The sequence below is a fragment of the Schistocerca serialis genome, chromosome 7 (assembly GCF_023864345.2).
Source record: "Schistocerca serialis cubense isolate TAMUIC-IGC-003099 chromosome 7, iqSchSeri2.2, whole genome shotgun sequence".
Taxonomy (NCBI): domain Eukaryota; kingdom Metazoa; phylum Arthropoda; class Insecta; order Orthoptera; family Acrididae; genus Schistocerca; species Schistocerca serialis.
This window is the reverse complement of record NC_064644.1, coordinates 215138139-215150923: the sequence shown is the minus strand read 5'-3', so window position 1 is coordinate 215150923 and position 12785 is coordinate 215138139. Positions and strand designations below refer to the sequence as shown.

At 36.6% G+C, this 12785-nt stretch overlaps 1 protein-coding gene across 1 annotated transcript in view; it reads left to right on the top strand.

The window, feature by feature from the left end:
• LOC126412715 (mitotic spindle assembly checkpoint protein MAD1) overlaps window positions 1–6838 on the top strand; it is a 101038-nt gene extending 94200 nt beyond the window's left edge. The window contains exon 12 of the mRNA XM_050082433.1: window positions 6240–6838. Within this exon, the coding sequence (XP_049938390.1) occupies window positions 6240–6404 (165 nt within the window). The 3' untranslated portion in view covers window positions 6405–6838. The remainder of the gene's footprint in view (window positions 1–6239) is intronic.
• The last annotated feature ends 5947 nt before the right edge of the window (window positions 6839–12785 follow it).

Here is a 12785-nt window from a genome sequence, read left to right as displayed (position 1 = left end):
TCTTGTGGTTATTACATTTGGAATGGGGGGTTTCTCCCTTAATTGCATCTTAACACTTTTACTGCTACAAACGACCTCTCTGTGTTCTGTGCTGAAATGCTTTTTGTTATGGCTGTACTGCTCACCAAACGCTGGTGCCTGTGCTGAAATATTGCGTTTCAGCCGATATTAAATACTTATTGTCCAATTTTGCAAAAATTAATATGTGAAAAAATTTGATTTTTGCACATCTTATAGTCTTGTCTTTGCTTGATAAAGGATGCAATACTCACTGCACTGAATCAAATTAAGTACATCACTGCACGAAATTTTAAAGATTTTGCAGAGGTAAAAAAACCCATTGCATATTGTTTATTTTAGCTCATATATTGCATTAAATGAAATGTAGATAAGATTTCGAATTTTTGTTTAAAATTTAGAGCAAAACAATATCTACTTCATTCTCGAGTTATTGGGTCGTATATCTGAAGGACAGTCATTCACAATTTGCCCATTCACGTCCCTGCACATTGCAAATCGTGGTCATAACAATTATCACATCTCATAAACGATTCAAGATGTCAAAACAAAAACAATCCCCCCCCCCCCCCCCCCCAAATGATAGCATGCAATGAGTCCCACATATTGTATGAAATTTCTATGTTCGCTGAGATATGGAAGTAACTCGTCCGCAGCAGTGATAGGTCGACGGCCCAGGATGCGTATGGATGTCCATGGTACTATAGGAAAACCCGAGTGGTGCATGCATGTGTGTCCGCAGTACCTCAGGAATGTTATGGGTGGATGTGTGTATACAAGGAGACCACCAATGGTAGATCCTAATTTCCACTCCATTTGTTCAAGGTTGTGCAGCTGTTAGACTCATAATGTAACCATCTTGATGGTTGTGTGGATGGATATGTGCGTGTGTGCGAGTGTATACCTGTCCTTTTTTCCCCCTAAGGTAAGTCTTTCCGCTCCCGGGATTGGAATGACTCCTTACCCTCTCCCTTAAAACCCACTTCCTTTCGTCTTCCCCTCTCCTTCCCTCTTTCCTGATGAGGCAACAGTTTGTTGCGAAAGCTTGAATTTTGTGTGTGTGTTTGTGTTTGTTTGTGTGTCTATCGACCTGCCAGCGCTTTTGTTCTGTAAGTCACCTCATCTTTGTTTTTATATATAATTTTTCCCACGTGGAATGTTTCCTTCCATTATATGATATCATCTTGATGGATCCATTTTTAAGGAGCAAATATGGATGAACTGATCATTAAACTACACTGCATAATTCATGGTGTTTCAATCCTTTATACTTGATTGCCCTGTGTCTGTCAAAGACTGACTGACAGCTTAATTACAGTATTGACTCGAGGACTCCTTTGGTGCATGATCAGTATGTGAACTGGTCATGTTTATCTAGAGCTCTGATAGAAGCACTCAGGCATGAGTTGAGGCATGCTAGGAGCCATGCTCTGCCAGAGATTTTGCACTATAAGTAGGCGTTACCAAGCTCCTTAAGCTATGACAGACAACTGTACCATGGGTAGTCTGTATCCTGACCCAGGTCAAAGATTGATAGGAGCATGGACTATGAAAACTCACACCAATAGCTTGCCCATGTCCATCTGTGCCTCCACAGTACTACACAAATATTGGCTGAATGGGCAGTAGCAGAGACCTTAAAACCCCAACTGTTTTGACTACTACTTATTTAGGGACAATAAAGTGCTGAACTTCAGGGTTAAAAGGTGAGTTAGTGGAGGCGTAAGAGGAGTTGTTACATAACATTAAATGAGAAATAATAAGGTTATTAAAAGTGAGCTGAAAGAATGACATGTTTGAATTAAACTTGGGAAATAAGTTTTATTACTACATATAGGATTTACAGTGAACTGGAAAATTGATAACATTAGTACAGATATTGAAGTAATCTCAGACAGAACTGTAATAATTGTTTTAAATGTAGACAAATATATTTTATAGAAATCTCTGAAGTCTGTGATCCAACACTTTCACATTCTGATGAGGTAGAGGTGCTCTGTGAAGAGTTACAAAATCCGTTCAGTGATGGCAACCACCACCACAAGATGATTGGGGGAAGAAGGGGGGAGGGCTGAGAAATTTAATAAAAAGTAATAGGACAAAAAAACTAAAACGGTTCTTGTTCAGTGGGGAACTTTGGATTATAATACAGTTGCTAAAAGGAACATGTTTCCCCTCAACACACCTTCAAAAGAAACAAGCATAAAAGGACTAGATAAGGAAGAAATGAAAGTGAATAAGTTTTGTGAAACAGTAAAGAAATTATTGAATATGTGATGGTTCTAAAGAACTTTTGACTTACGAGATGTAGAATAAAAAAGATAGAAAACTAGAAACAAATACAGTCACTAGGAGGAAATCAGAAATGTGGAATAAGGTAACTTACTTAAGAATTAGGTGACATACCTAATAATAGTTAGCAAACAAGGTCAACGTCTTCAAAAATAGTGGTTATACAGACATAGATGAAAGAGGCAATTATTTGATTAAAGTACTTATATTTACAGCAGAAGATTTTGTAAGTATGTAGAAAAATCATTAGTTTGTCAAATTATGTGGCAGTGTGCAGCTTTGTTTGATGTGTTTCAGATGTCTGAGAGAAATTTTGATTGACAGACGATTTGACAGATATGTGATGTTTTGCAATGCAATGTAAGTGAGAAAGAGTTTTTATTATAGTTTGTCTCATTGCTTCATGAGTTTCCACAACTGTGGAAACTATGACCTAAGGAAAATATGGACGGAGAAAAAGAGCACCAGCAATTACCAAAATGATTAGGGAGTTGTGTCTTTCCTGGGCATATATTCTGCAGCAAGATGTTAAGAAGAAAACCAGTATTCCATGCACAACGCAAAAGTGGGAGCTGAATGAAATAAAAATAAATTAAAGTTGATGTAATCATCATGTTCAGTGTGCAATGTTTCCTTTATCAGATTTTCATGTGTATATTTTTTTCTGAATTTCAATCATTCCGTGGACCAGCATTTTGTTTTATTTTTCTTCTTTATACATAGTGCTAAAGTCAGTACAAGAAATGCTTTGCGTGTATTGGTAGCAATTCCCACTAGTGTCAAAATACTTCGTTACACGATATGCATAGTATGACAGCCGCTTCAAAAATAAGGCTAAATTTTCCAGACTTTGTTGTAACACCTGCACACTTGTGTGACAAACCCATGGATAGGAGACAGCAAACTTGACCAAGAAGTTATCGTATACAGGGGACTTAATAGGAACATGATAGAATATATTGGATTAGGCTGAAGCACTCTTAAAACGTATATATGTGGAATAAAAAGTTGTGGTAAAAGAAACAATAAGAGCATGAACTAAACGCAACAGAACCTTATGCTCAATAGAGATCACATTTCACCAGTTATGATGAAACTAACAACAGAGAGAAAATTCTACAATCCATCAAATATTTCTTTAAATATTTGTATAGTTCAGTTGATCCAGTCCTGTATCTGATGCTGTTTATGAGCCTGCCATTAACTTTATAACCCCCTAGCTGTGTTTTGAAAACTGCGCAGATTAAATTGCATGATGGGGCTGCCACCTCTAGGTACTGCAGCCTACTTGATTTTGAGTTCAGAACAGGCACCAGCCTAATCTTGGAAAGGAAGATAATGGTGGTGATATTTGTGTAGTTAAAAAGACGAAACAGAAACAGTGGTGGTTAATAATGAAAACAACAATAGCGAAAACTTATGCACTGCCTCTAATGACCTCATCCTTGATGGGACATTAAACACTAATTTCTTTTTCTTTTAATATTTGCAAAAATAACCATTGAATTACACTATATATCTCACATATTACAACGAGAATTATTGAGCATATCCTGTCATGCATTTACATTGACATAACAACTCAAAAGTGATGTATTCTGTTAAGACAATTTGACAATAATTCTTTAAGCGTAAGAGAACAATAATGGTCATACACTGTGTTGTTGCATTGACAGCCACAGTAATTACGTACCCCAGAATGATATGACATTGTTTTATAAAATACCAAACAACAGTCATCGTAACTTAGTTCGGTTTTCTTGCCTAAACGTTTATGCCTACTGTAAATAATACCCTGCATTATTATTACACAGAGATTTGACTTAACAGTCCTGCTTTGTGCCCTAAAATGAGTAGCATTGTGCATAAAATCTTTATCACTGGCCAACCTAAGAAGTATTCTGATCCACCCGCATGCCATTTCCTGCCATTGGTCCATATCTCCATCTTTAATGTCCTCAGCGGCAACAGGATTTAACGCTAATCTTCCTTCCTTGGTTGTTCATATCCGTATAAAAGGCATGTCTACATATGCCCCCTTGTCATAATTCTACCATTGGTATATCATGTCTTTCTCATCAGAGACAGGGTCCTCTGTGAAATTCATTTTTTATTTCGGTTATGAATAGCAGCTGCAAAGCTTTTCAAGTTAACAAGGGGACCAATGAACAGTTGTCCACCTCTGTGAACTACCGTTGGCAAAGCTTAGCCAAGGACAAGTTAACCAGCTAATGGCAGAGCATGCTGCCCAGTACAACATGGATAACTGCAGTGCTGCTTCACCCCAAACTCCCCCATCCTCAGCCCCTCCTCTGTGCCTCCCCCTTCCCCCAAATATTCACATGTGAATTGCAAGCTGAGAACATTCCTCCATTACAGTACAGTTGTCCTATCCTCTGTCTCTGAATCAGTATTTAAGGTTGAATAACAAGTAAAATAGATTAAGGAAAGGCAAACCTACATTTCTAGCATTTGTAGACTTGGAGAAAACTTTTGACAATGTTGACTGGAATACTATCTTTCAAATTATGAAGGTGGCAGGGGTAAACTACAGGGAGCGAAAGGCTATTTACAGTTTGTACAGAAACCAGATGGCAGTTACAAGAGTCCAGTGATATGAAAGGGAAGCAGTGGTTGGGAAGGGAGTGAAACAGGGTTGGAGCCTATCCCCGATGTTACTCAATCTATATATTGAGCAAGCAGTAAAGGAAACAAAAGAAAAATTCAGAGTAAAAATCCATGGAGAAAAAATAAAAACTTTGAGATTCATCGATGACATTGTAATTCTGTCAGAGACAGCAAAGGACTTAGAAGAGCAGTTGAACGGAATGGACAGTGTCTTGAAAGGAGGATATAAGATGAACACCAACAATAGCAGAACAAGGATAATGTAATGTAGTCGAATTAAATCAGGTGATGCTGAGGGTATTAGATTAGGAAACGTGACGCTTAAGGTAGCAAACAAGTTTTTCTATTTAGGGAGCAAAAAACTGATGATGGTCGAAGTAGAGAGGATATAAAATGTAGGCTGACAATGGAAAGGAAAGTGTTTCTGAAGAACAGAAATTTAACATCGAGTATAGATTTAAGTGCGAGGAAGTCTTTTCTGAAAGTATTTGTATGGAGTGTAGCCATGTATGGAAGTGAAACGAGGACGATAAACAGTTTAGACAAAAAGAGAATAGAAGCTTTCGAAATGGGGTGCTACAGAAGAATCCTGATGAATAGATGGGTAGATCACATAACTAATGAGGAGGTATTGAATAGAATTGGGGAGAAGAGAAATTTGCGGCATAACTGGACTAGAAGAAGGGATCGGTTGGTAGGACATATTCTGAGGCATCAATGGATCACCGATTTAGTATTGGAGGGCAGTGCAGAGGGTAAAAATTGTAGAGGGAGACCAAGAGATGAATACACTAAACAGATCCAGAAGGATGTAGGTTGCAGTAGGTACTGGGAGATGATGAAGCTTGCACAGGATAGAGTAGCATGGAGGGCTGCATCAAGTCTCCGGACTGAAGACAACAACAACAACAACAACAACAACAAGTAAACTGTGTATGTTCAACTGATTTTTGTTTATTTCTAACTAGTTGTCAGATTATTGGGTGATCTTCAGTAAACAACTGACTAAGAGATCGCAAGGATCACTTGTTCATAGGGGAAGTGGGACTTGGTGTGTGCCTTTGTGTTTGCATTTACAATAGAAGATCTAGAACATATTTCATGCTACGTTTGTTGTAGTTTCCTTATAACCTGTGTGTAAATGACAATATACAAAACAGCAACAGCTATTTGTGACAGTCAGTAAATATGTTTTCTGGAACCATTTTTGTTAAGTAATGTCTATTAGTTCAGTGTAAAAATGTTTTCAATTACTTTAGTTGATATGGACAAAAACTTTAACATTTTACATTTTTCTGCAGATGAAATCTGATGACAGTCTTGACCTGTTGGAGACAGCCTTTTCTTCATCTCTACCAGATTTTATTCAGGAAAACCTTCATATTCATCATTCTGTGCCACTATATTTGAGTGGCATTACTCAGTATTTATTCAATCGACAGACATTGATGACAACGACATCATGACGGTGTAGACTGCAGCTGCCTTAGTGTAAATGCATGAGTAAACATGTTGTTTAACTGTCATGTTAACATGATTGAAATAATAGCTCAGAGAGCTACTCTGAAACTGAAAGTAAAAAAAGGAGAGGAGGAGCTTATTGGATAAGAGCAAGGGTTAATATACGTGATCATACTTGGTGATTGTAGAAACAATCAATTTAAGTTCCCATATCGTTCTTCTTCCAAAACTTGACTGAGAAATTAAAAATGACTGAGAAATTAAAAATGTCTGTTTGGGCTCCCCTCCTAAGTGATACTTCAGCTTCACTTATGGTCTCATTTGTGTGTCAAAGGTGGCCTTCCTTTGTGCCTGTTTTGATATTCCAAAAATTGTAATGAATGTGTTTGTACATACAGACAATTGCTGCAGTTGTCACAATATATTGATTTTTATTGTATCTTTTAGTCTTTTTCCATGCTATTTCCCCAACTTTATATTCCTATCAAAACTTCTTACCAATAATAGAATATCATTCAAAGAGAAATGACATAATGAACATGTAATTATACACATTGTAAGAAAATGATGGTGATTTAAATATTATTTGATAAATGAAAGTACATAGTGGTAATCATTATTAACTGATGAATTTCTACTAAGTATTACTTAGCAAACATTTATCTCGGGTTACCTATTTTCTTTTTTGAAGAATTAAAAATATTATTACCTACATTAAAAAACATTATTACAGTATCATATGCAGAATTTTTAAGCTACTATTTATTTGTAATACTCTCTTCTCTTTGTATGATTAACATTTTGTACATTCTTTTATGTTGCCTAGCTTACACTTTATCTTTCTGTTCAGTATTCTGTGCATATTTCTCTCTCTAATTTTCTGATAAAATAACTTTCAATGGCAGAATCCTGAATTTGACTTGCTAGATTAAAATAATTTTGTGACTGACCTCTCAATGAAGTGAGTGGTACTGAACATGTACCTGAGAATTTCAGTTATTTCTTAAGTGCCACATGCTCACTGTTATCTGTTTTGGTAAATGTTGAATCTTGTCAGTTGGGGCTGCCTGCAGTCTGTCAGTCACAAAATTATTTTATTCAAGCTGTAACTGTTCTGTTTATTTCCACATGTTCCAGTGGTTCCTTATCTTCTCTTGATAGTCCTTTTGTTCACAAGAATATAGTTGCAGTTTTCATTTGTGATTATCAACCTAAAGTTAATATCTGATCACATGATCAGGGATTTCATAGTTTTAAAAGATAGAGTATATCATTTCCAAGCCAATAGGAATGGGTGATCAAAGAAGTAATTTGATCCAGATTTCAATCCAGAGAGTAATTTTATGCTCTTTCATTGCTGTTCAGCAGACTGCCATAGTCATTGACAATCTGAACTGTGCAGGTGCTGTCATATCACTTCTGGGGGCAGATTTATGATGGAGAAGGAGGGGGGGGGGGGTGGATTGCCCCAAATCTGAGCACAGTGTAGCTCCATGGAATGCTTTCACTGCATGGAGTTTTCAGAGGGTTTCTCATGATAACAGAAATGTTCTGGTCATAATTTTGCCAAATTTAGTTACACAAGTGTTATTCTGATACATGACAATGCCGAGGAATGTTGTACTAAGTTTAATAGAGGCTGAACCAGTGTGAAACAAGCCAGCTATTCTGCAGTTACAGAGACAGTTAAGAAGACTACATGTTTAATAGACTATGGTAGTAGCTTAAACTTGCAAGTCGGTCTTGCACACTCTAAAAGGAACAAGACAGGCCCAAAAAGGCCCTTATGCAATGTACTGTTGTCAATCCCAAAGGTTCACAGACAAAATTTTGTCATTTTAGCAGAGGCATGTGTGATTTTATGGCAGCAACTGTGCTACAGTAATAGCTGATTAGCATTTGTTGATTTCAAAGTCAAACTCATGAGGATTTAGTCCAAGCTCATGTGATTTTTTTTTTTTTTTTAAAAAAAGTTTTTTCAGTAGTTTAGTACAAGTCAGACAACTAATTTGTATGAATACATGGTGTCATGGCAGTTTGACTAAATATAATATTCTCGTGCTTCCAGCCATGTCAAGAGATTATACTTCCACAAGCTTTCATCTAAGTATTCCTCAACCAGTGTCAACTGGTAAATGAATGCCATGTGCTTACTGCCCTGTCCTTATTTAGCCATGGTATTGGCTGTGACATCAGCAGTACTTTGTCCATTGTCACATAAGACAATGTTTCTGTCCCTCATTCACCATGACAACTTACAGTTGTGATACTGGGTTCCATCCTGCGCTCAAATGCGAAGTGCAATCTTTATTGATGGTGTTATCAGGTATTTTGATCTATGTAATCACTTTATTATGCCGTCCCAGGAACCATTCACCTTTGTGGTGATAGAGGTGTCATTGAATGCAACTTTGCATCCATTTTTTCAGTACATGTTTGGCTTCTGCCAATTTCTCCTGATAGTGTAATCACAGCCTGGTTTTCTGTGTGCATGGTCCACCCAGATGTATTACTGTCAAATCTCATACATCGAATTTTTATAAATGCTAGAAGCTCTGAGGCATACATTATTGTTAATAGGCCTTGTGAATTGGCATATTTTAGCTGGAGACTGAAAATTGAGTTAATATCCAGGAGTCAGTTAATCTTCCCTGTAATTGAAACACACAATAGCAAAAATGCTATCTTTTTAACTGTCCTCCTCAACAGTGTTCTATTTGCAGGTTCCTCCTGAAATGAAATGCTTGTGATATCTTTAAATGTGAACATTTTAAGTTAGGCTTTACTGTGAAACAAAAAGTTTACTGTTACCAGTCACTGTTTATTTATCTCCACGACGCGTTTCAAAGGTTTAAACCTCTATCATCAGGTGGATTTATGTTTGTTAATATGAAACTTGTGTGTGTGTGTGTGTGTGTGTGTGTGTGTGTGTGTGTGTGTGTGTGTGTGTGTGTTGTGTTTTAAGATTTTTTGGAGGAACTTGTGCTACTGTTTAGTGGAAAAACACTATTTCAGAACATGGTTTTGGGTTTCTTTTGACAAAAAATTAAACGTGTATCTAATGGTAAACATGAAAATAAGTAAAATAAAGTACCTCCAGTGATCACAAGTTCCTTTCACTGTCATAACACATCACATGTATACTCTCATATTTTGTAAACAAATATGGCGTCAGAAACTATTGGGTGTATGGATCGTATAGCAGAAGAGAAAGCATTATGACAAAGTACAAACAATAATACGTCCTAACAACATTATTACAGAATAAAATTTTTAAGGGATTTGGAGGTGTTATTTGAGGTGTTGAATACATTCATTGGAATAAATACCTCAGATGGTATAGAAATGCAATTCTGACAGGTTAAAATAGCTTAAAATTCATACTCATTTATACAATCAGGTGAAGTGTTACAAACTTTATGTACAATAATCATATTGGCCACAGTGGTAAAATTATGCACAAATTAAAATTTTGGTTGGGATTCATAGATAGATATGAAAGGTTGGAGGCACATGGAGAGCGAGAGAAAGAGAAAGTGAGCGGGGGAGAGAGGGTGGAAAGAGTGATTTTATGAGAGCAAACTTTACAAGGCAAGGGTCTTAAGATTATATCTGTTACGTGTAATAACTGCCTAAAGGTTGTGGTAATACATTGGTTAATGCTTAAAAATATGCAGATGGATGTGCAATTTGTGCCAGTGGGTTATGTACATATAGTTCCAAGCTGACAACTGGTACAAGCTATTGGTGTGATGATATATCTGTAAATGAGGTCAATCTCTTGTACACTCGGGGACTGTCTTGGTAACATAACTAAATATTTATGGTAAATAGTAGGGTGTGTGTGTGTGTGTGTGTGTGTGTGTGTGTGTGTGTTTTGCATGTTTTAATGATGTAGGCAACTGCTGAAAACAGAGATGATACTATTGTAAATATTTTCATTTTTGTCATTTAAGATGGATTCAGGTTGTTTTGTTTGTATATTTGGAGTGTTCCAAGGATGTCTAGGTTTCTGCCTTTGGGTGGTTGTGTAGGATGCTGATACTTGTGTTGTTAACATGGTGTTTTATTTCATGTAGGTGGGTGGCTATTGCTGACGTGTGGTATTTTTTTGTTTTTTGGTGCTGCCATGTGCTCTTTGAACAATCTCAAATGATCTGCGTGTCTGGTCTATGTAGAAGCAGTCACAGTCCAAACATTCAATTTTGTACACACCTGTGTGATGCAGTGGGTTTCGTGTGCAGATGATGTGGGGTAACTTCTGTCCGATCTTGTTGTCTGTGGTAAAGGATATGCTTATGCCTTTTCATTTGAAGACATTGGCAGTCTGATATGAAATGTTACATAGAAAGGGGTGTGTATGGAAGATGTTATTTTCTTTTTGTTTTTTATGTTGCGATTGCTCTTTGCCATTATTATTGTGCATTTCAGGATGTCTACTATGGAGCTGTTATAACCATTTGCAATAGCTGTTTGTTTTATTATTTCAATTTCTTGATCACATTTGTCTTCAGAGTGTGGTAGTTGGATAGCTCTATTGATCATGTACCGGAATGCTGCCATTTTGTGGGCTGTGGGATGATAAGAGGAGTTGTGGATTGTAGTATGTGTTGTGGTAGGCTTCCTATAAATTTCAAACTGATATCTGTTATTCCTTATTCTAATGGTAAGGTTTAAGAAATTTGTACTGTCATCTTTTTGGTGTTCAACTGTGAATTTTATGCTTTCATGGGAGTTGTTGAATAACTGGTTCAACTCACTGATATCATCTGTGGTGCCTTTGATTAAAATGATGGTATCATCTACATATCTGTAGTAGTAGATGATATTTTTGTAGAGGTTGTGATTCGATTTCAGGATTTTGTCTTTTAAGTTACTTACAAATATTCCAGCTAGCAGTCCTGAACGATTTGAGGCCATTGCCAGACCGTCTGTTTGCTTGTAGATTTTATGGTTAAATTTAAAATAGTTGTGTGAAAGTGTGAATTCAAACAGGTCCATTAGTTCAGTTATGTGGGTGAAAGGATTTTTTCATGCTTTTGTAGGTTGGCATTGATTATCTGTAGTGTGGGATCTATTGGCAAAGATAAATAAAGGTTTTGTATGTCAAATGAGGCAAGTGCGGCTCCAGCAGGTACATCTATATTTTTGACATGTTGTGTAAATCCTGTTGTGTTTTTAAGTGTTCTCTCGTTATTGAATGTGTATGCCTCTTTGAGAATTTTGAAGAGCATTTTGCTGAGTTTGAATGTTGGGCTGTTCCTACTGTTCACTGTAGGCCTCATGGGGCTCCCATCTTTGTGTATCTTAGGTTGTGATCTAAAACAAGGTGCTTGTGGGCTCATTGTTACAATATTTCTTGCTTCTTGGATGGTAAGTAGAAAGCTGATGTTGTTTGAAATGTGTTTAATCTCCTTTTGTATTCTGGCTGTTGGATCTTTATGTATCTCTGTTATGTTGTTGGTTTGGAAGAAGTCTAAAGTTTTTTCTATATTTGTTGCTCCGTTCATTACAACAGTTGTGTTACCCTTGTCAGCTTTTCGAATTATTGCATTATTCTTGTTTAATTTAGTTTTAATGGTATGTGTAAGAACTTCTTCTCTTTCCTTACATGTAACAGATATAATCTTAAGACCCCTTGTCTTGTAAGTTTGCTCTCGTACAATCACTCTTTCCACCCAATCTCTCTCCCGCTCACTTCCTCGTTATCTTTCTCCCCCTCTGCCTCCAGTCTTTCATATCTATCTGTGAATCCCAACCAAAATTGTTATTTGTATATAATTTTACCACTGTAGCCAATATGATTATTGTACATAAAGTTCATAACACTTCACCTGATTGTATGAATGAGTATGAAGTTTAAGCTATTTTCACTTGTCAGAATTGGATTTATATACCACCTAAGGTATTTATTCCAACGAATGTATTCAACACCTCAAACAACACTACAAATCCCTCAAAAAATTTTATTCTGTAATAATGTTGTTAGGACATATATTCTTTGTACTTTGTGATAATTTTTTCTCATCTGCTATACGATCCATGCACCCAGTAGTTTCCGATGCCATATTTGTTTACAAAATATGAGAGTATACATGTGATGTGTTACGACAGTGAAAGGAACCTGTGACAACTGGAGGTACTTTATTTTACTTATTTTTATGTTTACCATTAGATACATGTTTAATTTTTTGTCAAAAGAAACCCAAAACCATGTTCTGAAATAGTGTTTTGTTTCCCTGCTAGACAGTGGCACAAGTTCCTGCAAAAAATTGTAACACAACACACACACAAATGCCATATTAACAAACGTAAATCCACCTGTGATGGAGGGTTAAACCTTTGAAACGCGCTGTGGAGATAAATAAACTGTGATATCTGTTTAA